We start from the raw sequence: 23888 nt of genomic DNA on the forward strand, positions 1-23888 counted from the left end.
ATATAGTCCAAGGAGTGGGATTTCTGGGTTGTGTGGTAGTTCTATTTCTTACTTTTTAAGGAAATGCCAGATCAATGAAATGGTATATATTTTTTAATGTAAAAAGTTGTTATTAAATTGGTGGTTTATCTTTTAATAGAATCAAGGCAGTAATGTTAGTCTATACCAGGCTAGTACTAGGCATTCTACAATGTTTATCTCATTTAATCCTGGTGGAAGAACAAGAACTTAAACTTCAAATCCAGTGTGCTTTCCAAACATCTATTCATAAATTAGGGAATACCTGTGGAAGATCTTGTAGCTTAAGGCTGAAAACTTTAGCTAAAACAAATGTCAGCGATAAGTCATTTCATGTGAATTTTTCTGATAGTTGGACCTATCTTTTCACACAGGAGAGTAAGTGTTAGAGTGAGCATTGAACTACAATCAGTTTCTAACCCAGTTCACAGAAAGGTTGGTATTTTTTTCTTTTTGAAATATTTCTGTACTTTATGGATAATTTTTGTTCTTTAAGAATGTGAGATACTTTGTTACATCATTTTGCTTTTTAATTTTGGGCCATTTTTTTAACTGTTGTAAATCTGGGGTGGTGGAATCTACTAGAACAACAACAACTGGGGCCTTGGGGGCCCTTAAGTTTGCCCAGTGCATCTGTAGGTTGCTTGAATACATATTGGTACCCTATAGAATTGGCATTTCATGGTGTAAATATGAGAACAGAATAAATTGAAGCACTGAAGAGAGGTATTAGTTTTTGACTCTTTTACTTTACCTTTTCAAGAGAGGTATTTAGATCATTAGAGCATCAGTGTCATATGATTTTCAAAAGTTTATGGGTCATTAACAGAGCTAATGGTATAGAATAAAGGGCTAAGAAATACGGTGTGGCCTATAAACTACCAAACATTCTGAGCTTCAAACTACCATATTGAGCTTTTTTTTCATCTACTGTAATTGAAACTTGGAACCTCTTGCTACTGAAACTATTGTCACCACCTTCCTTAAGGACTTAGGGATAGGTAGGGAAGTGAAATAGAGATATATGGAATTAGACTAGGAGGAAAGGTGAGAGGCAGGATAGGAGCTTGGTCTTTCTGTATTCTGGCTGTTTCACAATAACCAGGATTTAGCCTACCTTCCCCTCGTGTGATGTTTTCATTGCTTCTACTACCATCTAATTTAAATTAACACATATGTGAGAAGGAAAAAATGTATAATAGGTTAATATTAGAGGATCCCCCCCAAAAAAATGTCACTACCTTTCTGTCTGCCACTGATTCTTTTCTTATCAACCTCTTTCTTAATCCCCTTCTCATTTTAAAATGCTTTTTCCTTTCTCTCTTCCTTAAACACATTCAGGGACCTAGCAATATTAACCCTCTTTCAATAGCAGCTTCAATTTTTTCTTTTTTTTTAAATAGCACCTTGGGTTGGATTCATGAAGTGCTAAAATAGGAGCTGTTTAAGAACAGGGCATTCTGAAACAGCAAATACCCAGATTGCTAATTTTCCAGGGTAGGGATTATGTTTTATACTTTCTACGTGTTCTTTTCTTATGTCTGCTGTAATTCTTCCTTTTCTAGCCCTGCTTTATGAGTCTTTTAGAATTTTTTAAGTCTCTAGCAGTTCCTTAGTAGCCATGAGTAGATTTTAATTTCAAAATGAAAACTTATTCTTAGCTTTAATGCTTATTTCTCTGTTAGTCTTCCATCATCTTGTTGCTTGCCTATTTTCCTTATGCCAGTGTTCTCTGAAGTATATTATTTCTGTGTGCTTTTCTCAGGGGCAGATTAACCAGTAAGCAAGATATGCAAGGGCTTAATTGTTTTAACTTACCTTTCACTACAGGTTAATTAGTAAGTAAGCACAAGTAAGCCCATGCATATTTTGCTTATTAGGTAGTCTGCCCCCAGCTTTTCTGTCAGCTTTAGCTTCTGTGATGATCTGCCACACGTATAAATTTAGCTATCTGGAAAGTGGTCTTTATGAAAGGTACCTGCTTCATTTGAAATTGAAAACAGATGGGGTTGCATGTCAGTGGCTACCTGGAATAGGAGAGAATCAGCCCTGGAGGAAGCCCTGGTACATGTCATCTGATACTGCCTTGTCTTCTGCCTGAGTCCTTTTCCAGAGTGAATGATAGTCAGTTCTGCTGTTGTGTTTGCCACTTTGAAACCAGGGCTTTGAACTGGTTTGTTCTGTTTCAAACCCTTTCTGAGAATTTGCATTTCTGACAAGTTCCCAGGCGCTGCTAATGCCGCTGGTTAGGGACCAATTCTGAGAACCACCACCAGAGCCGTGGTTCTCAAACTTTATTATACATAAGAATCACTTGAGGATTTTGTTAAACTGTAGATTCTGATTTAGTATATCTGGGGTGGAAAAGCAAATTCTCAGCAGAGGTTGGAACAGAACCAAACTGGTTCAAAGCCATTTGAAACACCAGACCAGTTAACTTGAGGAAAACTTAAAATATGTGGTAAAGAATATTTTTGTCATGGTATCATAGTGCAGCAAGGGCTGGATCTGTTTTACTAAGCCTCTGATTAGATGATATTCCAATAGTTTGGATTCCTAGCATTTAATTAACTTTTACAGACCCCTGTGTGGCCAGCAATGGGTTTGGTTTATGTGGCCCTCAAGGAGTACCTACTTCTACATAAGCTTTTAAGACTAGAAAGACTAATGAAAAGTCAGCAGCAGCAGAAAACAAAGCCATCTGAAATATAACTGTTAGACCTCGGTGTTATTGAATGATTTCACTTCCAAGAAGGAAGAAATTACTAAAATTACTAAAAGCTAGATCTACTGAAAACATTAAAAAACAATCTTTCTTTTAGGATTTAGTTATTCGTCTGACTGACGATACTGATCCCTTTTTCCTGTATAACCTCGTTATATCTGAGGAAGATTTTCAGAGGTAACTAATTTTTTTTTCTGGCCTCAAATTATACTTAATCTAGGAATAAATTGGTTTCTAAGTTTTATGAATGTATTGATACTGTTCTTTTTGAAACATATCAATTAGGATCATTTAGATTTTTTGAGAACACTGTATTTATACTGTAATTATTCAGGATGTTTTGGAAATAAGTGTATCATAGATTATCAGAGTTCTATTTAAAACAGCTCAAAAAATTTGGAACCTTAGCTAAATTTTTCTCCCTTTGGTAAATTCTACAAAAATCAAAGTTCTCTACCATAATTCTTGATTATAATGGTCATTACAGTAAATAAAAAAAGAATCGTTCATGGCATTAATTATGATTAAGTGTAATAATTAAGTATTTTTTCTTTAAAAAAATTTTTTTTTTCCTGTTTTTTGTTTAGTTTGAAATTCCAGCAAGGTCTTCTGGTAGACTTCTTAGCTTTCCCACAAAAATTTGTAGATCTCCTTGAGCAGTGTACTCAAGAACATGTCAAAGAAATTCCAAGGTAGGTCTCATGAGAGCACTACACTATTAAACTTCTGTGCAGACAAACTCTTCTTTGAAAGACAAGCGGGTGGCAAAATATTTTCCATGTATTATAAGTATTCCTGTCTATTATTTTAAAAAACCCTTTAATGATCTTAATTCAATATTTTAAAAAATCTAACGCATTGTCTTCGTTGTTGGTAGGTGCAGTTGAGTTGGTTCTGACTCATAGCAACCCTATATACAACAGATCAAAACACTGCCTGGTCCTGTGCCATCCTCACAATTGTGTTATGCTTGAGCCCACTGTTGCAGCCACTGTGCCATTCCATCTAAGAGGGTCTTCCCTTTTTTCTCTGACCGTCTGTTTTACCAAGCACGATGTCCTTCTCCAAGAACTAGTCCCTCCTGATAACATCTCCAAAGTATTTGAGATGAAGTCTCGCCATCTTCGCGTCTAAGGAGCATTCTGGCTGTACTTCTTCCAAGACAGACTTGTTTGTTCTTCTGGCAGTCCATGGTATATTCAGTATTCTTCACCAACACCGTAATTCACAGACATCAATTCTCCTTGGGTCTTCCTTATTCATTATCCAGCTTTTGCATGCATATGAGGCAGTCGAAAGTACCATGGCCTGGGGCAGGCACATCTTAGTCCTCAAAGTGACATCTTTGCTTTTTAACACTTAAAGAGGTCTTTTGCCACAGATTTGCCCAATTCAATGCATTGTTTGATTTCTTGACTGCTGCTTTTGTGGGCATTGATTAAGGATCCTAGTAAAGTGAAATCCTTGACAACTTCAATCTTTTCTCAGTTTATCAAGATGTTGCTTATTGGCCCAGTTGTGAGGATTTTTGTTTTCTTTATGTTGAGGTGTAATCCATACTGAAGGCTGTGGTCTTTGAACTTCATCAGTAAGTGCCTCAAGTCCTCTTCACTTGCAGCAAGCAAGGTTGTGTCACCTGCGTATTGCAGGTTGTTAATGAGTCTTCCTCTACTCCTGATGCCCCGTTCTTCATATAGTCCAGCTTCTCGGATTATTTGCTCAGCATACAGATTGAATAAGTGTGGTGAAAGGATACAACCCTGCCACGCCCCTTTCCTCATTTTAAATCATGAAGTATCCCCTGGTTCTGTTCAAACGATGTCCTCTTGGTCTATGTATAGGTTCGTCACGAGCACGATTAAGTGTTCTGGAATTCCCATTCTTTGCAACATTATCCATAATTTGTTATGATCTACACAGTGGAATGCCTCTGCATAGTCAATGCATGCTGAACAAAAGACCAAAATTTTAAGTAAAGAGAGGGCTGACAGAGTCAAGACCAGGGTAAGGGGAGTGAGGCGAGCTGGGCAAGTGCGGAGTCACAGCCTGTCTTTATTAAAACCCTATCTATTTTTTTAAATCTGGGGTTAGGGCTCATTTAGGTAGCAGATTTTAAGGAACTATGATTTTTTATGATTAAAATCAGGAATAGTTACTGTCTTAGTTTTCTAATGCTGCTATAACAGAAATACCACAAGTGGATGGGTTTCACAAACAGAATTTTATTCTCTCACAGCTTAGGAGGCTAGAAGTCCGAATTCAGGGCACCAGTTTCAGGGGAAGACTTTCTCTCTCTGTTGGCTCTGAAGGAGTCTTCCCCGGTCTAGGAGCTTCTCGCTGCAGGGGCCCCAGGTCCAAAGGATGCACTCCACTACTGTTGCCTCTTTTCTTGGCAGCATGAGGTCCCTTTCTTCTGTGTTCAATTCTTTTATGCCTCAAAAGAGGTTGACTCAAGATACAACCTAAACCTGTAGATCGGGTCCTGCCTCATTAACATAACTGCCTCAGTCTTGCCTTATTAACATCATAGAGGTTAGGATTTACAACATAGAATAATCACAGCAGATCACAAAATGATGAAGAGCGACACAATGCTGGGAATCGTGGCCTAGCCAAGTTGACACACATTTTTGGGGGGACACAATTCAATCCGTAACAATTACCTTTAATTTTTAGGTTTTGACAAAGCCATTAAAGCTATCTGAAATATTTAACAACATCAAGTATATGTTTTTATAATGAACATGGAAAAAGGAAAGACTAAGATAGTGTGTTTGTGTATATGTGTGTGTATTCATAGTTAGGTAGATTTGGTACCTGATCTTTTCATTATAAAGTTCACCACAACTTTTTATCTGCTCGTTTTGTTAATTGATGATTGTTGTTTTAATCAATTATTTGATTAGGAGCTACCAAGTAGTTTTTTTTTTTTTTTTATCATTCCTTTAATATTTGGTAGGTATAATTCTACGGAGAAGAACTTTTCCTCATTCAACTAGGGCTGTTTGATTACTCTGAAAATTCATACAGTAAAGATAACTGCTTAATTCCATCTTTCAGATTGTCAACTTTCGGAGTAAGGAGTTAATATCCTAGTTACTTTTGTGATACTCAGTGTGTTTTGCGTTTGGTTTTGATTTTAGTTTAAGCTTTCTCTCTCTCTCCCCATCTGTTAACTCATGGACTTATACTCACTGTGTTTCAGTCAATCCCTTTTCTTTTTTTGTCTAATTTATCCCATCTTTCAGCTTTTCTATTTGCTTCTATAATTCTTCCTTTCCTGATCCTTCTAAGTAGAGGACCTCTTGATTTAGTGGAAGAGTTTCACTATCCTGTGAATATATTACAATGTGACCCTTTGTTTTCAAGGTTTTTGCTACAGTTAGTGTCTCCAGCAGCCATTTTGGATAACTCACCTGCATTTTTAAATGTGGTGGAGACAAATCCTTTTAAGCATCTTACTCACCTTTCACTAAAACTTTTACCTGGAAATGATGTGGAAATAAAGAAATTTCTAGCAGGATGTTTGAAATGTAGCAAGGTAAGATTTAAATTTAAGTTATTCTTTTAAAATATGAATAGGAAGTCTTTTATAAATCACTGAACAGCCATATTGCCATTCATTTGTATTTTCTAAACAAAGCTATTTAAAGATGTCCAGTTAAGTTTTTATAACATGTAATACATTTATTTCATTTTATCTTTTTTCATTTCATCAAGGGACAAAGTACAAAGTGCTGTATAACTGTATAAGGCATATGGCACAAGAAAACATAGAAATGTCTCAGGAGTTTTTCAGAAAGTCTCTTTATTCAAATGCTGTAGATCAGGGAATCTCAAACTTTAATGGGTATACAAATCATCTGGGGATCTTATTAAAATGCAGATTCTGATTTAAAAGGTCTGAGGTGGACCTGAGGTTCCACATTTCTAACAGGTTTGCAGGGGATGCTGATGTTACGCTTTGCTGCACTTTGAATAGCATAGCTACAGATGATTGTGTTAAATTATAAACTGCATAATTTTATTTTTATAAATAGGAAGAAAAATTATCATTGACGCAATCACTGGATGATGTTACTAGGCAACTGAACTTGACACAAAAGGTAATTCAGGATTCATTTTTTCCTTGTAAGTCATCCAGTCATTGGCTCTGAGTTGCTTCTTGAATCATACCCAAGCTTTTGTGTATTTTTTTTGAAAGCATGCTACCATTGAATTCCCTCTCCTTTTTGCTGCCCTCCCCTACCAGTTATCTTAAATCTGATGCTTTCTCTCTTAGATACTTTATTACATCCAAACAGTTCTCTTATCCCCAAAATATGACACATTCTCTCCTATCTCTATGTCTTTGTTAAAATAATGCATGAAAAGTATTGGTCACATGTTAGTTTTCTGCTCCGCTTTTAATTCATCTCATTTCTCTTGGCTAAAATGTCCTTTCAGTTCCTGGCTTCTAAACCTTTCTTTCTTTCCCGTCCTTCTGTTAGGTTTAGAATTAATTCCTCTGTTGGGCCCCTGTAAGCTTATCATCCTTTCAGTTTTAGCTAAATCTTTTGGCCCTTGTCCTTGAAATTGAGGGACAAAGTATCTGACAGGCTACATGGCTTTAGGCAGAAAATATCCCTGCACAGCCTGACCCATCTTGGGGACCTTTGTGTTACTTTTCTTCTTAATGCCAGAGGAAGGGATTGGGTGGTGAAGAGCCAGACTGAATTAACAAAAGGTTAAAAGATAGTTAAGCTTTACCTGTGGGCTATTTTAGCTCTAAAATTGCTTTTATTCCAATCTCGATTTTCTTAAAAAAAAAAAAAGTATAGGAAAATGCTTTGAGTATGTCTTGAAAAGATGTGATTATGTTGTCTTTAATACTCTGGTAAATATTTCCATGTTCTAATCAGAAGTATAAATATTTAAAGAGACTATCTTAATATATTATATTGAACTCTAATACAGACATTATCAGAAAAAATCCAGGAACTAGATAAGCTACGGAATGAATGGGCATCACACACAGCAGCACTGACAAATAAGCATTCTCTGGAACTAACAAATGAGAAGGAAAAGGCCTTACAGGTATGAATATTAAAGGGAACTAGAAAAATATATTTTTATATTTTATCGCTATTGATCATTTTGTTAATTGTAATAGTAATATTTGCTTGCTTTGAAAATTTCAAACATTACAGAAGTGTGTGTGCATGTATATATATATACCATATAAATACCATATATGTGTGTGTGTATATATATATATACCATATAAATACCGTATATCTGTGTGTGTATATATATATATATATACACACGTATAGAGAGTAGAACTGTCCCTTAAGGTTTCCAAGTATGGACTGAGGGATTCGAACTGCCAACTTTTTGGTTAACAGCCAAGCTCTTTACCACTGTCATCAGGGCTCCTATGTAGATATGTTACATATCAGTTCAGATATTCTTTTTCAGTGGGTGCATAGTATTCATGTTTGGATGTCACTTAAATTATTTAACTACTTCTCCAACTCATGGGCATTTAAATACTTTGAAATTTTGGTTATTGCAAACAATACAGCAATGAACATTCCTTGTTCCTAGAAGTGAGGTTGTAACTTACCTATATAAAATATTGATAAAAAAAAATTGCTAGATATTTCCAAATATCGATAGAGGTTTCCAAAATATTGATAAATACTGCAAATTTGCCACCCAAAAAGGTCATACTAAAAGTGTATCTCAGAAATAGTATATGAGAGTGCCTATTTCCCTATGCTTTTGAAATTAGTATTAACTCTTTTTATTATTTGCCAACTAATAGGTGCTAAGGTAGTACCTGTTTTAATTCATATTTCTTAGATTTTTAGTGAAGATAAGCATATTTAATATGCCTTTTGACCATTTTATTTTTTTCTGTGGATTACTTTTAGTATACTTTGCTCACTTTTCCTAGGTGATTATCATTTTCTACTGCTTTATCGTGTGGATTTCTCTTTTACCTTTTACAGTATGGTTTCTTTCATACTAGTTTTATCTTTTTGCACCTTATTAAGTGTTTTACTCTTAAACATGCAGCTTGATGATTTTTTTCATGTAAATTTTACCCAAATTAAGATTCAGAAAATTGTACCACCCTCCAGGTTCCCTGTGTACCTTCCCAATCTGTAGCACACTCTATCACAGGAGGTTACTGCTCTCCTGACTTCTGTCATCACTGGTTAGTTTTGCCCTTTCTTCAACTTCATGTAAGTGGAATCATACAACATGAGCTTATTTGTGTCTGGCTTCCTTTACTCAGCATAGTATCTCTGAGGTTCAGTTACGCTCCTATGTGTTTGTTTTTACTGTGGCATAGTAGCCTATTATGTGAATACACCATAATTTATGAATTTTCCTATTGATAGGCATTTTGTTTCTGATTTTTCTGTTATTAAGTAAGCTGCTGTAAACATTCTTACACATGTCTTTTTGTAGACATATGTGCTTATTTTTCTTGGCTATATATGTAAGAATGAAATGGCTGAGTTCTAGGGTAGACGTACGTTTAGCTTTAGTGTAAGCTGCCACAATTTTCCAGAGGGGGTATGCCAGTTTATACTACCATTCTGGAGGTTTGTAATAGTATCTCATATTGATGGTGAACACTTTTCATATGCAGATTGACCTCTTGGATATTTCTTGTGAAGTGCCTATTCAAATCTTTAACCCATTTTTAGATTGGACTATCAGTATTTTTCTTATTGATTTCTGTGCTTTCTTTGTACATTCTCCATGTGAGTCTTTGTCAGATATATGCATCGTGAATACTTTCTCTGTGGCTTGCCTTTTAATTTCTTAATGTTGTAAAGGAAGATATTACATCTTTATTATTCATATTATAAACATTTTCTCTTGGCCTCTCATTTGCCATTTACCAGTCTCTTTTCCATATACAGTTCTTTTTATTCGAATGTCATCAGATTTGTTTCCTGTATTGCATAAGACTTCATTTCATGTTTGGAAAGCCTTTGTCACCCCAAATTTATAAAAAATATTCTCTAATATCCTAATACTTTTATAATTCTCTTGTTACAGTTAGCTCTTTAATCTGTTTGGAATACACTATCATAGTATACAATATGAGGTAGGAATTTTTTGCCATATAGTCAGTTCCAATACCATCTTTCCCTAATAATTTAAAATGCCACCTTTATTATATCCTAAATTCCTTTATGTACTTGGGCCTGTTTCTGGGCTGTTGGAAAAACTGACATCTTTAGGAAGGTATCAGCCAAGGGAAGAGACGCATAGGCCAGAGTCTAGAAGGGGTCCAAATGCAGAGCTATTAGTCGTCCTCTCCTGTGGAATCATGGATGGCATCATCTCCTCCAGGCCACGATATGTGATAATATATAGAGTATTACCAACCAAGAAAGCTCACTTGAGTCTTTGGTGTCTGTACTTTTTATTGGGTCAGACTAATGCCTTTAGTCTCCATTTGCTTCGGAGATTGGAACTAATACAGGGTGGCTCAAAACTCCCATCATAAATCATATTGTTAGACTGCCTAGTGGCCAAAGTCCCAGCAAATTAATACATCCCTATCAGCACGACATTCTAGGGGCCTAGTGACCACCTCCCAGTAGCGGAGGGCAAACACTAGACCTCTTTTTGTGAAGGTTAATTCTGCACTGCATACTAGACTCAAGAGATGAATGAGAGTGTTTCCCAGTTTTCTCTATGCTTTGGAACAAGACTGTTCAATCAGATAACAAGATGTTATCTTTTCTTTGAAGGCCTGACAGAATTAGCCTTTTAACATTGGAATTTGATGCCATTTTGAGACATTTATGTTCTTTTCCCATTTCCACTGTGATTATTGGTCTGTTTGGATTTTCAATTTTTCCTTGAGTGAGTTTATATTTCCTTAAAAAATCTTGTGTTTCATCTGCATGTTTAAATGAATTAGTACAATATCATGCATAATATTGTCTTATGATTTTTGTCTCCGTGGCATTTCTCTTTTCTGATGTTCTTTTTTTTTAATGTTCTTAATTTATGTTTGTTTGTTTCCTTTGGATGAGACTTGATGGTGGTCTATTTTTTAGTGTTTTTGAAGAACCAGTTTTTTTGTTTCATTAATTACTTCTGCAATATCCACCCCCGCCGATTTCATTGATTTCTGTTATTTATTTATTTTTTTGGCTCTAATTTCAAATAAGCTGGATTCTAAGAGTCTGTTCATTAGTGCATTTTTTTTTTTTTAAACTTCAGAGTGTCCAAAGGGTTTGTTTGCATTACCCGGTGCATTTTCTAATAGGATTGAGAACCATTCCCTTGGGACTTTAAAACCAGGCCTATTCTTCAATCCTTGCTGATATTCTATGTAAATACACAGTGGTTCTAAAACTTCAGTGTATGGCAGAATCACTTGCAAGTCTTGTTAAAATACACATAGTTGGGCCCTATTCCTAGAGCCTGATTCAGTAGGTCTGGAATGGGGTCCTGGAATTTGATTTTCTAACACGTTCCCAGGTGATGCTGATTGCTCTGGTCTGAAAACCACCACTACAGAGCATTGGTTCCCAAATTAGACCAATTTTGGGAAAATTTGAATCTTGCGCACTTGATCCATTTTTCTTTATCCTACTTATTCCTTATTCCTTTTTTAAAAAAAATCACATCCTTTGAAGCAGTAGTTTCATTTAATTATTTCTGCATACATTTTTCTTGCTTATAGTAGCTTCTATGAGGAAAATTACAGCAGCAAGTAGAATCACCCATCTTCGTTTTATCTTATACATTAATTACTTTCTTGATCCTGACTTCTCTGTTTATTTGCTTTTCTTCTGATTGTTCATAGAACTTTCTCTTAATCATTCTGTTCAAATTCTTATCATTATTAGTTCATCTCCAAAATATTTTTCTTATCTCATGTTGTGATTAAAGCCTCTGTAGAATATTCTTTTGGAAAATATTGCTTCTACTTGTACAAATTCTCCCTTTTTTTAATTGGGCTCTATTATTTTTGCCATAATTTTGAAATTATCCTTCCAAAGATATTTTTTTCTTTCAGAATAGAGATAGTTTCTTTAAATGCTTTTTCTAAAAATATTCAAATGTCTCAAAAGTATACAAAGTAGAAATTGGAAATTTTGTAATCCTGTCCCTCACACTTTCAATTTTTAAGTTAAAAAAAGAATTTCATTCTAGGATCACTAGAATAGAAGCACTTCTTCGTTTTTACTGCCTTTGGCCCCTATTACCTTTAGTGTCCTTGATTACCCTCTTTTCTTAGACAGCTACAGTTAGCATCTTAACCATTTTACTGTTTTTTTTAATATATTTTACTTTGTTGTTCCTTTAGTGTTCTCTTCTAATACTACACTTTCAACTTTATATGGACTCTTTAGTGTTTTGTCTTTTTTGTCTCCTTTCCAATTTTCTCAGAATGAGGAAATTCTTGAAGTAGTAATGTAAAATTCCCAAAGTATTTTATGAGTACTTTGAGAATTTTACATTAGTACTTGTGGTAGGAATTTTTTAATGAGTGCAGTCTTTCCAGAAAGTAGTCCTGGAATTTGTATCAAGCTTTATAATCGCTTATATTCTTTGACCTATAATTAACTGTAAGGAAATAATCTGAATTTTGATATATATATGTACAGAAATATTACTCATAGTGTTATTTGTAATCATGAAAAATTGGAAAACAAATGTTTGTAGTAGAGGAGAGGTTAAATGAATCATGGGACAGCCATAGGATGGCGTGTTGTGTAGCTATTAAAGTATATACTGAGAGTTTTTTAATGATATGAGAGGGTACAAATGCTCAATGATCAAAATTATCTGAATAGTTTGATCTTAATTTGGTAAATTTAAGTATATATAGTGTGTGTGTATGAGTGATATATGAATATGTAAATGACTGGCAGAGAATATTCCTAAATATTAAGAGTAACTCCCTGGATGGGATTATGGGTTATTTGTAATTTTCTTCTTTGGGCTTTTAAAGAGCATGTATAACTTTCATAATCAGAAAAAATATATTTTATTTTTAAAAAGTATTTAGGATCTGATAGTGTTCAACCGTTACCCGTTGCCATCGAGTCAATTCCAACTCACAGTGACCCTGTAGGACAGAGTAGAACTGCCCCCAAAGGGTTGCCAAGGAGTGCCTGATGGATTCGAACTACCCTCCTTTTGGTTAGCAGCCAAACACTTAACCACTACGCCACAACGGTTTCCCTGATAGTGTTTATCAGCTGAAATTATTAAGATAGGTTTGTGGTATTATTTAAATAGGCACTAGATATGATGCAGTCATGATGACATTCGAGTTTTATTGTTGGTTAAATATGACTAAGTGTAAGACAAAGCTAATGAACAAAACCTTGCCAATTAGATGGTTTTAGACTTTTTTTTCTCCATTATGAAAATAATACATACTGGTTGTAAAAAAAAAAACCACAGAAACAGTAGTTTTTAAAGCAACAGCTGAAGGTTCCTCATATGTCCCTCTCATTTTTTTTTACTACAAATAGGTTCATATTATATATACTATTTTGCAGTTTTTTTTTTTTTTTTAATTAATTTTATCATGCTTCCCTTAACTTCAAAACAATTTTCTCTAAACATATGTAGTAAGTTTAGGAGGAGCAGAACTTATGAACAAGGTCGTAGTGTTAAATATGTCTGCGTTGACATTACTTTCTCCATCATGAAATCCATAAGTGAAAATAGATCCTCTTCAAAACAGAGAAACTTAATGATTTCTAAATAGAAAAATTAAGATTGTTTTTATTATCCTTCTTTATGTGTATTTGTTTTTTTCTTTCTTTGAATTTTGGTAATATATTTTTATTATATAATAGGCACAGGTTCAATGTCAACAGCAGCATGAACAACAGAAAAAAGATTTAGAAATCCTCCACCAGCGAAACATCAGCCAGCTACAAAACAGACTGTCTGAGTTAGAAGCGGCTAATAAAGACCTAACTGAAAGGAAATATAAAGGAGACTCCACTATCAGAGAACTTAAAGCAAAACTTTCTGGCGTTGAAGAGGTATTGAATGTTGGGTTTTTGTTTATTCCCAATTTAAATCTTAATATTTTAGTTCGAACAATGTTATTTTATCACTTGTATCAGTGGTCTTCTGGATGCAGTCAATCCAAGGATTTCTCGTGTGTTAGGGTAATCAGTTCAGACAATGCAAAGAAAATTGAGAATCTGAAATTTGATTTAAAAAAAAAAAAAAAGATGACTTAAGTACAGAACTGAGGAAAACTTGATTTTTTAAATTAGAGCCTTGAGGAGTGATTGAGTGGCACAGCCCTCAGATTTTCAGTGTACTTTTAATATTAGCTTAGTGTCTGTAGCTCATAGGTTATTCTGTGTTGACAGGGCTGGTTCTTTCCCTTAGCCTGTTCAGCGTATCAAACAACCACATGAAGTTTAGTGTGCAGTAATAATAATGATAATAGTAATAAGGACAGCTAACCCTGAGCACTTGGTATGTGATGGGTACTGTTTTAAGTGCTTTATGTATATTAACTCATTTAGTTCTTTAAGGTAAGTACTATTATTATTATTTTTAGTTTGGTAAGTACTATTATCATCCCCTTTTCACAGATGAAAAAACCAAGGTATAGGGAGGTTAAGTAACTTGCTCAAGGTCACATGGTCAGTCAGTGACAGAGCAAGAATTAGAACTCATCTCTTATTTGCCTGTCTTTAGTACTGCCTTGTTCTTTCTTGCCAAAGAGGAATTTTTTTAAATTTTACTATAGCTGTACGTCTGGATGCTGTCTCTGCAAGGTTTACTTTTGGTGTTAGGGTAATCAGTTGATGCTTTTGCATGTTGATGATAGATTACTCCCCAGTGTTATTGTTGATGTTACTTGTCGTCAAGCAGGCTTTATTACACCTTATGTAGAACAGAACAAAACTGCCTTGTCCTGTGCCATCTTCATGAGTGTTTGTTTGAGCTCATTGTGTGGCCGTTGTCACTCCATCTCACTGAGGGTTTCCCTCATTTTTGCTGACCCTTTACTTCAGCAAACATGATGTCCTTTTGTAACGATTGGTGTTTCCTGATGACAGCGTTATTATGCAGTATCGTCATATGATTTATCAGAAAATGTGTACATATATATATTTTCTTATCTATCACATATAAATACAAACATGACCACTGTTATTCTGGCTCGCAGGACTTCCACTCGATTTCAGTGGTCTATTTACTAGACATAGAAGCTCTAAGGCCTGACAGATTTTATGTTCAGATCCTCACAGCATTCTATTCCGGAGAATAGTTCTTCCTTCCAATCTCTTTCACCTTTCAGACTAGTTTTATTTGTTTAATTTAAGGCATTGTTGCTGTTGTTGTTAGCTGCTGTCTAGTTGATTCCAACTCATTGCAGCCCTGTGTGTGCAGAGTAGACCTGCTCCATATGGTTTCAAGGCTGTGATTTTCAGAAGCAGAGCAGCAGACCTGTCTTCCGGGGCACCTTTGAGTGGGTTCAGACCCCAACCGTTCAGCTAGTAGTCGAGCGCTTTACGGTTTGCACCACCCAGAGATTTCCATTTAAGGCATTGTTGTTGTTAGTTGTCTGGTGCCGTCGAGCCAGTTTTGACTCATAGTGACCCTGTGTATAACAGAATGAAACACTGTCTGGTCCTATGCCATGCCCACAGTCGTCATTACGCTTGAGCCCATTGTTGCAGCCACTGTGTGCGTCCATCTTGTTGAGGGTCTTCCTCTCTTTCGCTGACCCTGTACTTTACCAAGCATGATGTCTTTGTCCAGGGACTGATCTCTCCTGACAACATGTCCTAAATATGTAAGACACAGTCTTAACATCCTTGCTTCTAAGGAGCATTCTGATTGTACTTCTTCCAAGACAGATTGTTCTTTCGGCAGTCCACAGTATATTCAATATTCTTTTCCAACACCGCAATTCAAAGGCATCAATTCTTCTTCTGTCTTATTCATTGTCCAGCTTTTTGCATGCGTATGACGCGATTGAAAATACCCCGCCTTGGATTAGGCACATCTTAGTCTTCAAGGTGACGTCTTTGCTTTTCAACACTTTAAAGAGGTCTTTTGCAGCAGATTTGCTCACTGCGATGTGCCTTTTTATTTCTTGACTGCAGCTTCCACGGGCGTTGATTGTGGATCCAAGCCTTAGTGCCTTAAAAATAATAATTGCTGTGATTTATTGAGTATTTACTATGTGCCAGGCAATATGCTAAGCAATTTTCATAAAGGTTTTTGTGAAGATTAAATGAAATAATTTATAAAGTTTTCATTATGATTCCTATTTTACAGATGAGGGAATTGAAATCTAGGGAGATGAAGTAATTCCCAAGATTACACAATTAGTGTTAAGGGCCAGAATTTGAGCTATGTCTGCATGGCTCTAAAGCCTGTGCTCCTAAAACCACTATTACAGTACTTTAAAATATACTTTAGAGTTTTTGTTAAAAACGAAAACTGTCTATCTCGGAATACTATTTATTGGACTTTTTTGTACCAGTAACGTTTGGGTTGGTATTAGCTGATTGGGAAATGATTGAGGAAATTTTTTTTAATCTGCTTTTAATTAGCAGTTATTGTTTGCTTGTTTTTTCTTTAAAGAGTGAACGAAAAGGAAATCTGTCAATGTTAACATATTTGTTGGCATGGAAGGATATTTGTAATATATAAACCAAACCAAACCTGTTGCCATCCAATTGATTCTGACTCATAAGTGACCCTACAGGACAGAGTAAAACTGTCCCTTAGGGTTTCCAAGGAACGCCTGGTGGATTGAGTCAAACTACCGACCTTTTGGTTAGCAGGCATAGTGCCACCAGGGGTCCCCAGTATATTATATGAAGAAGGTAAATTATAAAACTGAACTGTATGAGCTCATTAAAAAAAAAAAACAACCCGTGTATATAAGCAACAAAAATATTAATTGGCTAACTCTAGATCACAGTTACTTTTTAGAATCAATTAGGGAGCTTATAAAAGTCACCACGCCCAAGCCACACTCTGCGCTAATTAAATAAGAGTCTCTTGGGGGATGGTAACAGGCGTCAGTAATTGTTAAAGCTTTCCAGGTGATTCCAATATGCAGAATAGATTGAAAACTAGGGCTTAATGGTAGAATGATAAGGCTTTTAACTTTCTTTGTGGCTCACTTGTATTTTGAAACTCTTATAATGAGAATTTATTAGCTAAGTGGTTTTTTTTAACTGTAATTTTAAGACTTTGGAAAATTCTTGTTACTTGTTTTTAAAAGTTATAATTTATTTATAGATTAGGATTGTTTTATTTACCTTTGATATGACTGAATTAGATGATAGTGTATGTTACAATTACATTCCATGTCTACAAGTTACACATACAATAGAGACTTTCATGTCCTTTTAAAGCAGCATACATGTTAGACTTTAATATTTTTAATGACATTTTGGATATTTTAACATCTTAATTATGAATAACCAGACCAGCCAGTTTCCCTTTTGCATAATACATGATTTCAGTTTTTGTTCCCACGTCTAGGAGCTCCAGCGGGCCAAGCAAGAAGTCCTGTCTTTGCGGAGGGAGAACTCTGCGCTGGATGCTGAATGCCATGAGAAAGAGAAGCATAATAATCAGCTCCAAACAAAAGCGGCTGTTTTAGAGCAGGAGATCAAGGATAAGGACCAGCTTGTTTTAAGGACAAAAGAAGCATTCGATACAATCCAGGAACAAAAGGTCTACTTTAAAATTTTTTAAACAGATTGATGATCACATTTACAAATGATGCTTTTCCTAAGCAAACATAAGTGCCCTAATTATTCATGTTTTTTGAAAAATACGTATCAGGTGGCTTTAGAAGAAAATGGAGAGAAAAGTCAGGTGCAACTAGAAAAACTTGAAGCTACGATAAAATCATTATCAGCAGAACTTCTTAAGGTTTGTTTAAAAAATTTTAATAGAGTATTAATATTTCATTGGATTATGTTGAGGTGTACATATGAAGCTCTTTCACAGGCAAATGAAATTATCAAGAAGTTACAAGGGGATCTCAAAACTTTAATGGGTAAGTTGAAACTGAAGAATACAGTTACTATTCAGCAAGAAAAACTCTTGGCTGAGAAGGAAGAAAAATTACAAAAGGAACAAAAGGAATTACAAGATGTTGGACAGTCTCTCCGAATTAAAGAGCAAGAGGTAGTTAATATTTTATATTTGTGTGTGTGTGACTGTTTTATTTGCAAAATATAACAAGCATCCTCAGATACATTGTTTAGATTTCTACTGTGTTAAGTTAGAGAATACATGGTCTGGTTTTTTATAGAAGAATATGACTGGATTCAGCAGGAGTTGATAGCCTATTTCAATTTTGATAGTTATCATGACTCAAATGTATTGAGTGTTCACATATATATGTATATGTATGTATATATACACATATTAAATATTTTATTACATAAATGAACTTTTATTCCCATTTAATAATAATTAGCGGTAAACAATAGTAATTCATTTCTTTAGTTTTTATTTTATTCCCTATTGTATTTGATTTATTGTGAGGATTGATGTATTTCAGGTATGCAGATTACAAGAACAGTTAGAAGCTACAGTTCAAAAACTTGAAGAAAGCAAACAGCTTCTGAAAAATAATGAGCAGTGTAAGTATATTAGATTTATGTAAATGAGGTTTGTAGTTTGCTTCTGAACCTGAAAATTTTTAGTTGAATTCATAAGTAAAATATATTACTTTATACAAATAATTTCTGCTTTAAATATGTATCTTAATGTCTTTGCTCTAGTAAACTGTATCCTCTGCCTTTTAATACAGTTATCATCATTATAAAGAAAATCATATTACGTGTGTCAGTAACCCAAACTTAAAAGTGTTGAAAATATTGGCCATAATTTACTATTTAAATTCTTTACCATTTTTTTTTTTCAATTGCCGTATTTACCTAGTAGTTAATAATATGAATTGTTTAAACTAAAACATAAAATTAATCTTTCCGTATTTTCTCAGTTTCTAGCTTTGGGTATCAGATAATAGATTGTGGACTCTAAATAAACTGTAAGAAATCATCCTAGAAATGAGAGCCTTCAAAAAGTATTTGCCTAGTCTTATAAGGGTAGAGATTCTTGACCAGCAGAAATAGATGCTTCAGAGAGTAATAGAATAAGGAGACTCATGTGATAGTTCCTAAAATAAGAATCTTCAGTGAAAAGTATTTAGGTGAACTTGTATTGTTTTCCAGTGACATAAGGTAGTTTTAAAAATTTATGTTTTTTAAATCTCAGTATAGTATTTAAATGTTTAAAATACTAGAAAAATAAAAATGGTGAAATAAAATTCTTTACCTTTTTTTTTTAAACTTAAGTAATCACATGGTTAAATAAAGAACTAAATGAAAATCAGCTAGTGAGAAAGCAGGATGCATTGGGACCTTCTACCACTCCACTTGGACATTCTAGCAGCAACACAATCAGAAGTGGGATTTCTCCTAACCCTAATGTGGTAAGATTTAAATTAAGATGCGAGTGGTCTTGGTGACTATCCTGAAACAAAAGTATTCCCAGAATGCTAGGAAGTCTCCATGCCTTAAGATGGTGGTACTAATACAGACTGGAGTCCTGAAGTTATTAGCACTTAAAAAGAGTGTAAATTACCTTGGAAATGGGGCGTAGGCATACTGTACTTGCTCTTAACAGAGAAGTTGTATTCAAGGACTCGCTTTTTTGTAAGACTGTTTAATGGGTATAGAAATCATTCAGTACCAACTAAAGTAATGTCAGATGTGCTGAAACTTTTAAAACACGTGCACACAAGCATTCAGGAGACTTCATGAAGAGAAGATTCAGGGATTGGGTTTAGGTTTAGAGCTATGAAGGAAGTAGCCTAAACTGAGTTCTCTCAGGAAGAGAATGTTGGAAACCCTCTTAGCAGGTTTGTGGACTCTAGATTTTGGAAGAAACTGGTTATGAGATAATAAGCTTTCTGGCTCCCAGGTCTAGGTCCCTTGCCTTTTTTTTTTTTTTTTTAAAGGAAATGAGAGGGAAGAAAGAGAAAGGTAGTTCCTTACATGCAGGAGCTGGCCTGACACAGCTAAGCCTTACTGTTCTCCGTAAACACTTTCAGAGAACATGAGCATCAGACAAGGCCACTCTGTGACTGTGATGGATCAAGACAAAAACAAGACCACTTCATAATCATGTCTGAACACAGATGAAAATATGAACCCTGCCAAACCACAAAAATGACCAAGTATCTTCCTGTCCTGGCAAATACAGTGACTACTGTCGCTTTACCAATTGCAGCTTTAGCTTTAATGCATTCCTCCCACCTAAAGAGTAATTAAGATTCCCAGTCATAAAATTATTCCCACTTCCTAACAGCACCCAATCCAGAGTAAAACCCCACCCCCTAAGTCCCTAACATGAACCCAAATTCTGTAAGTCTCTTTTAACAACCATGCTAGTTTGTGTGCCTATAGGTGGGTTCCTGGTGATCTTTGACTGGAGGGCACTGACAGAGGGTGTAAAATTCAGATGTCTCATTGAATGTTTACTGTAGTCAATCAGATAATGCTAGATCTCTAAAGAATGGAAAGATTTGCTTTCAAATTGGAAAAAGGTGCAGGAAGAAGTTCCTGGGACTAAATTACAGACTTGAAAAAACTTTACAGGTTTAACTTTAAATGAAGGGGGGATAAATATCAGTGAAATGTATTCTTATCATGTGCCACTAATGTACACAGTTGCTTCTCAAGATTCATGTTTCAGTTGGCCTTTTATGAAAATAAACTTTGTTCCTGTAGTCCTATGACACTTGTTAATAGCAATGTCACTATACTGAACATTAAGCGGCAAAGCAAATAATTGTCTCAATTAGATCTAGTTTTTAGTCAGACAGCCTGGCAGAAAATTATTTTATTCCTGATTGGCCTCTTCATCCTTGATTCACACTAACCCCATTTCAGGAATGGGAGGCCTAGAGAGAACCAAGATGGTTCAGAGGTCTTTGTTTTAACTCAGTTCAAACGCAGGGCCAGTGGTTTGTTTTGCCTAAGCTTGCCCAGAGCCAGCCTATCTGAAAAGCCCACTGGGCCAAAGGCATCCTAGCCTCATACTATATAATAAACCAGGGTTTTGTAGTATCCTGATAGATAAAATTAGCCTCTGAGAATGCTCTTAACTATTAGTTATAATAGATGGTAATGCATCCTGGATCAGCAAATACTGCTTAGAACTAATTTCTCATCCTAACTGTTTTTTATGTTTTTATTTTTAGGTTGATGGTAGACTGACTTACCCAGCTTGTGGGATTGGTTATCCTGGCTCCTCTGCGTTTGTATTCCAGAATGCCTTTGCACATCCAATATCTGCCAAAAATGCAGTCCACCCAGTTTCAGGACCAAAGGTAGTCAAATTTATTAATACTTTTTTTTTTGAAAAATATGGCCACTCATTAATGTACAAATATTTTTCACCTTTTTAAAAAATGTGTTGATTTTTTGGTCTATAGCTAAGTATTAGGTAACATATTAAATGGATACATTACTGAATATTCATCTGTAGTGAATACTGTTGATCAGTATGTATACCTACAGGAAATACTATACTACATGACATTCCTTGAGTCACTGTAATTTATGAAAATCTGGACATCAATCTGCCTAAACCTTATTTATTCCCACTCAGACTGTCCATTTTTATTCGTTTCTCTATTTATTGTCTCTTCTTTATATCTCCTACAACTCTCAGGCCTAACTAGGATCAGTGGCTGACTACTACTGGGGTATCAGCTGTGGTGACGTTTTTGAACTTCGTTGCCAAGATTTAAAAGCCTGATTTAGCAGGCTTATAGCAAATTCTGGAAAGTAGTTAATGATAACATTAGCGCAAATAGCATATGCCTAGCAATCCCTCCAACACTTGATTAATTTGCTGAGGCTTTTTTTCTATCCATTTTAGTTCTTTTATCGTCATTACCATTACTGATGTCTTAGATTTATATAAAGATTTATATATTATTTTTAAAGGTATGATTTACACAGTAATTTAATCCACCCAGACCCGTCACTTATTTTACTTTCATTCCTAACTTCAGGTCCAAATTGTTTTTTCCCTAAATCATGGAGACACGTTTTTGAAAGAATATTTTAATAAAAGGTAAAATTGAAGATTTTAAAATTGGTTTTATAAACTCTATGAAATTAGTTCCTGGCTGCTCTAAAAATAAGTTGGCTGTGTTGCTTAGGCAAGTGCTTCTTTTTAGTTGTATCCTTATAGTGAAAAAACAAAACCTAAAACAAATCATTTTGAGCTTGAACCCCCAATACATGTATATTTATCTATTCATGAATTGTATGCCTGTACTGCTGAACTACTGTATTAAGTGCAGTATAGGTTAGTGACTAGGAAAGTGGGCTCGGATGTTAGGGTTTAAATCCTATCTCTAACAACGTAATGTTGGGAAGCCACTGAAAAACAAATAACATACAACTTTCTAGTGCTTCAGTTTGCCCATTTATAAAATGGAGTGATACTTTTATCTAACTTACTGGATGGTTGTGAGGGTTAAATAAGTTAATGCATTTGCTTAGAATAGTGCCTGGTAAATGATAAAACTAAAGCCAAAAAAACCCAAACCTGTTGCCATCAAGTGGATTCTGACTCATAGTGACCCTATAGGAGAGAGTAGAACTGCCCCATAGGGTTTCCAAGGAGCAGTTGGTGGATTTGAACTGCCAGCCTTTTGGTTAGCAGCCAAGCTTTTAACCACTGTGCCACCAGGGCTCCACAGAACATGATGAGTGCTCCATAAGCCATATAATTAGTAATAAAATGTATTAAAAAATAGAAATTAAAGAATGAGATTTAAAAATGCATCTAAATCCAAGTTATACCATGTTCTTCTCATACCTCAATAGGTGGTCCTGATTACCACCTACTTTGGAGACCATTGATCTGGGTAGTTTTTTGCTATCAGCCGTGGTGATTAAGACATATACTCTTTTGTGTTGCTTTAAAAATGAAAATGCAGTAAAAAAAAAAAAATCATTTAATAATTTTAAAGTAAAACCCGTTACCCATTGCCATCGAGTCAATTCCGACTCATAGTGACCCTCAAGGACAGTAGAACTGCCACATAGAGTTTCCAAAGAGTGCCTGGTAGATTCAAATTGCTGACCTTTTGGATAGCAGCCGTAGCTCTTAACCACTATGCCACTAGGGTTTCCAATTTTAAAGTAAGTTAGACAAAATAACTTGTTTCTTCTCTTTCACTCATGGACTATTTAGAATTTTATTTTATTTTTTTAATTTCCAGCTAGCTGTAGATTTTCCATTATAGATTTTAGTTTAATTCCATTATGGTTAAAAGACACACTTTGTGTATCTTAAGTTACCTAGCACTGCTATAACAGAAATACCACGAGTGGCTTTGAAGAGCAGAAATTATTTTCTCATAGCTCTGATGCTAAAAGTCACCCACCATTTCAACTGTGTGATTCCTTCCTTACTGTAGCCCCCTAGTGTTCCTTGTTTCTTTGGTGATCTCCACATGACATCTGAGTTAAGTCTCTGTGTCTAATCTGTACTTTTTAAACTCAGAAATGATTAGATTTAGAACCCACTGTACTTGGGTATGGCCTAATATAACAAAGAAGACCATGTTTCCAAACAAGATTGCAGGCAGTCCCTGGGTTACGACCTTGAGACTTACCTACAAACTGTAGTTACGAACCAACCCCTGTAAAGGCTATTAAGCCCTGTAAAGCCTATTAAAAATTCAAAGTACATACAAAACATGAATATTATTATTGTATTATTATGTTAAAGATGTTTTAGTGTATCTGGAAGTGCTTAGTGTTTTTTATGCATAGAAATGTACCTCCTGTGGAGAGCCTGGGCCCCTGCCCTGTCTCCTGTTGTAGCCCCTCTCAGCCAGTAGCAGCGCTGCTGTCTTCCCAGAGGAAGGCTGGGAGGACGCTGGAGTCTCCAGCAGTGCCCCACCTCCTTGCTTTGGGATCATGCTGCCTGTTCTAGGAGAGGTTCTGAGGAGAAGATCCAAAGATCAGAGCATGGGCTTTCGAGGTGGGACGGGGTTGAGGGCGCAACATCCCCAGTGTCCCCTCCGAGTCCTCAACTGGCCAGGATGTGGGAAAGGAAA

The 23888-nt window shown here is 35.4% G+C and overlaps 1 protein-coding gene across 2 annotated transcripts in view; it reads left to right on the forward strand.

The window, feature by feature from the left end:
* Nucleotides 1-23888, forward strand: part of SASS6 (SAS-6 centriolar assembly protein) — a 41063-nt gene that overhangs the window by 5330 nt on the left and 11845 nt on the right. For both annotated transcript variants that reach the window (XM_049880257.1, XM_049880256.1), the window contains exons 2-14: nucleotides 393-453; nucleotides 2841-2920; nucleotides 3331-3435; nucleotides 6113-6284; nucleotides 6784-6849; nucleotides 7700-7819; nucleotides 13585-13776; nucleotides 17264-17458; nucleotides 17570-17659; nucleotides 17738-17917; nucleotides 18297-18378; nucleotides 19096-19232; nucleotides 21006-21134. In XM_049880257.1, the coding sequence (XP_049736214.1) occupies nucleotides 393-453; nucleotides 2841-2920; nucleotides 3331-3435; nucleotides 6113-6284; nucleotides 6784-6849; nucleotides 7700-7819; nucleotides 13585-13776; nucleotides 17264-17458; nucleotides 17570-17659; nucleotides 17738-17917; nucleotides 18297-18378; nucleotides 19096-19232; nucleotides 21006-21134 (1609 nt within the window). The remainder of the gene's footprint in view (nucleotides 1-392; nucleotides 454-2840; nucleotides 2921-3330; nucleotides 3436-6112; nucleotides 6285-6783; nucleotides 6850-7699; nucleotides 7820-13584; nucleotides 13777-17263; nucleotides 17459-17569; nucleotides 17660-17737; nucleotides 17918-18296; nucleotides 18379-19095; nucleotides 19233-21005; nucleotides 21135-23888) is intronic.

Source organism: Elephas maximus, chromosome 3, assembly GCF_024166365.1.
Source record: "Elephas maximus indicus isolate mEleMax1 chromosome 3, mEleMax1 primary haplotype, whole genome shotgun sequence".
NCBI lineage: Eukaryota > Metazoa > Chordata > Mammalia > Proboscidea > Elephantidae > Elephas > Elephas maximus.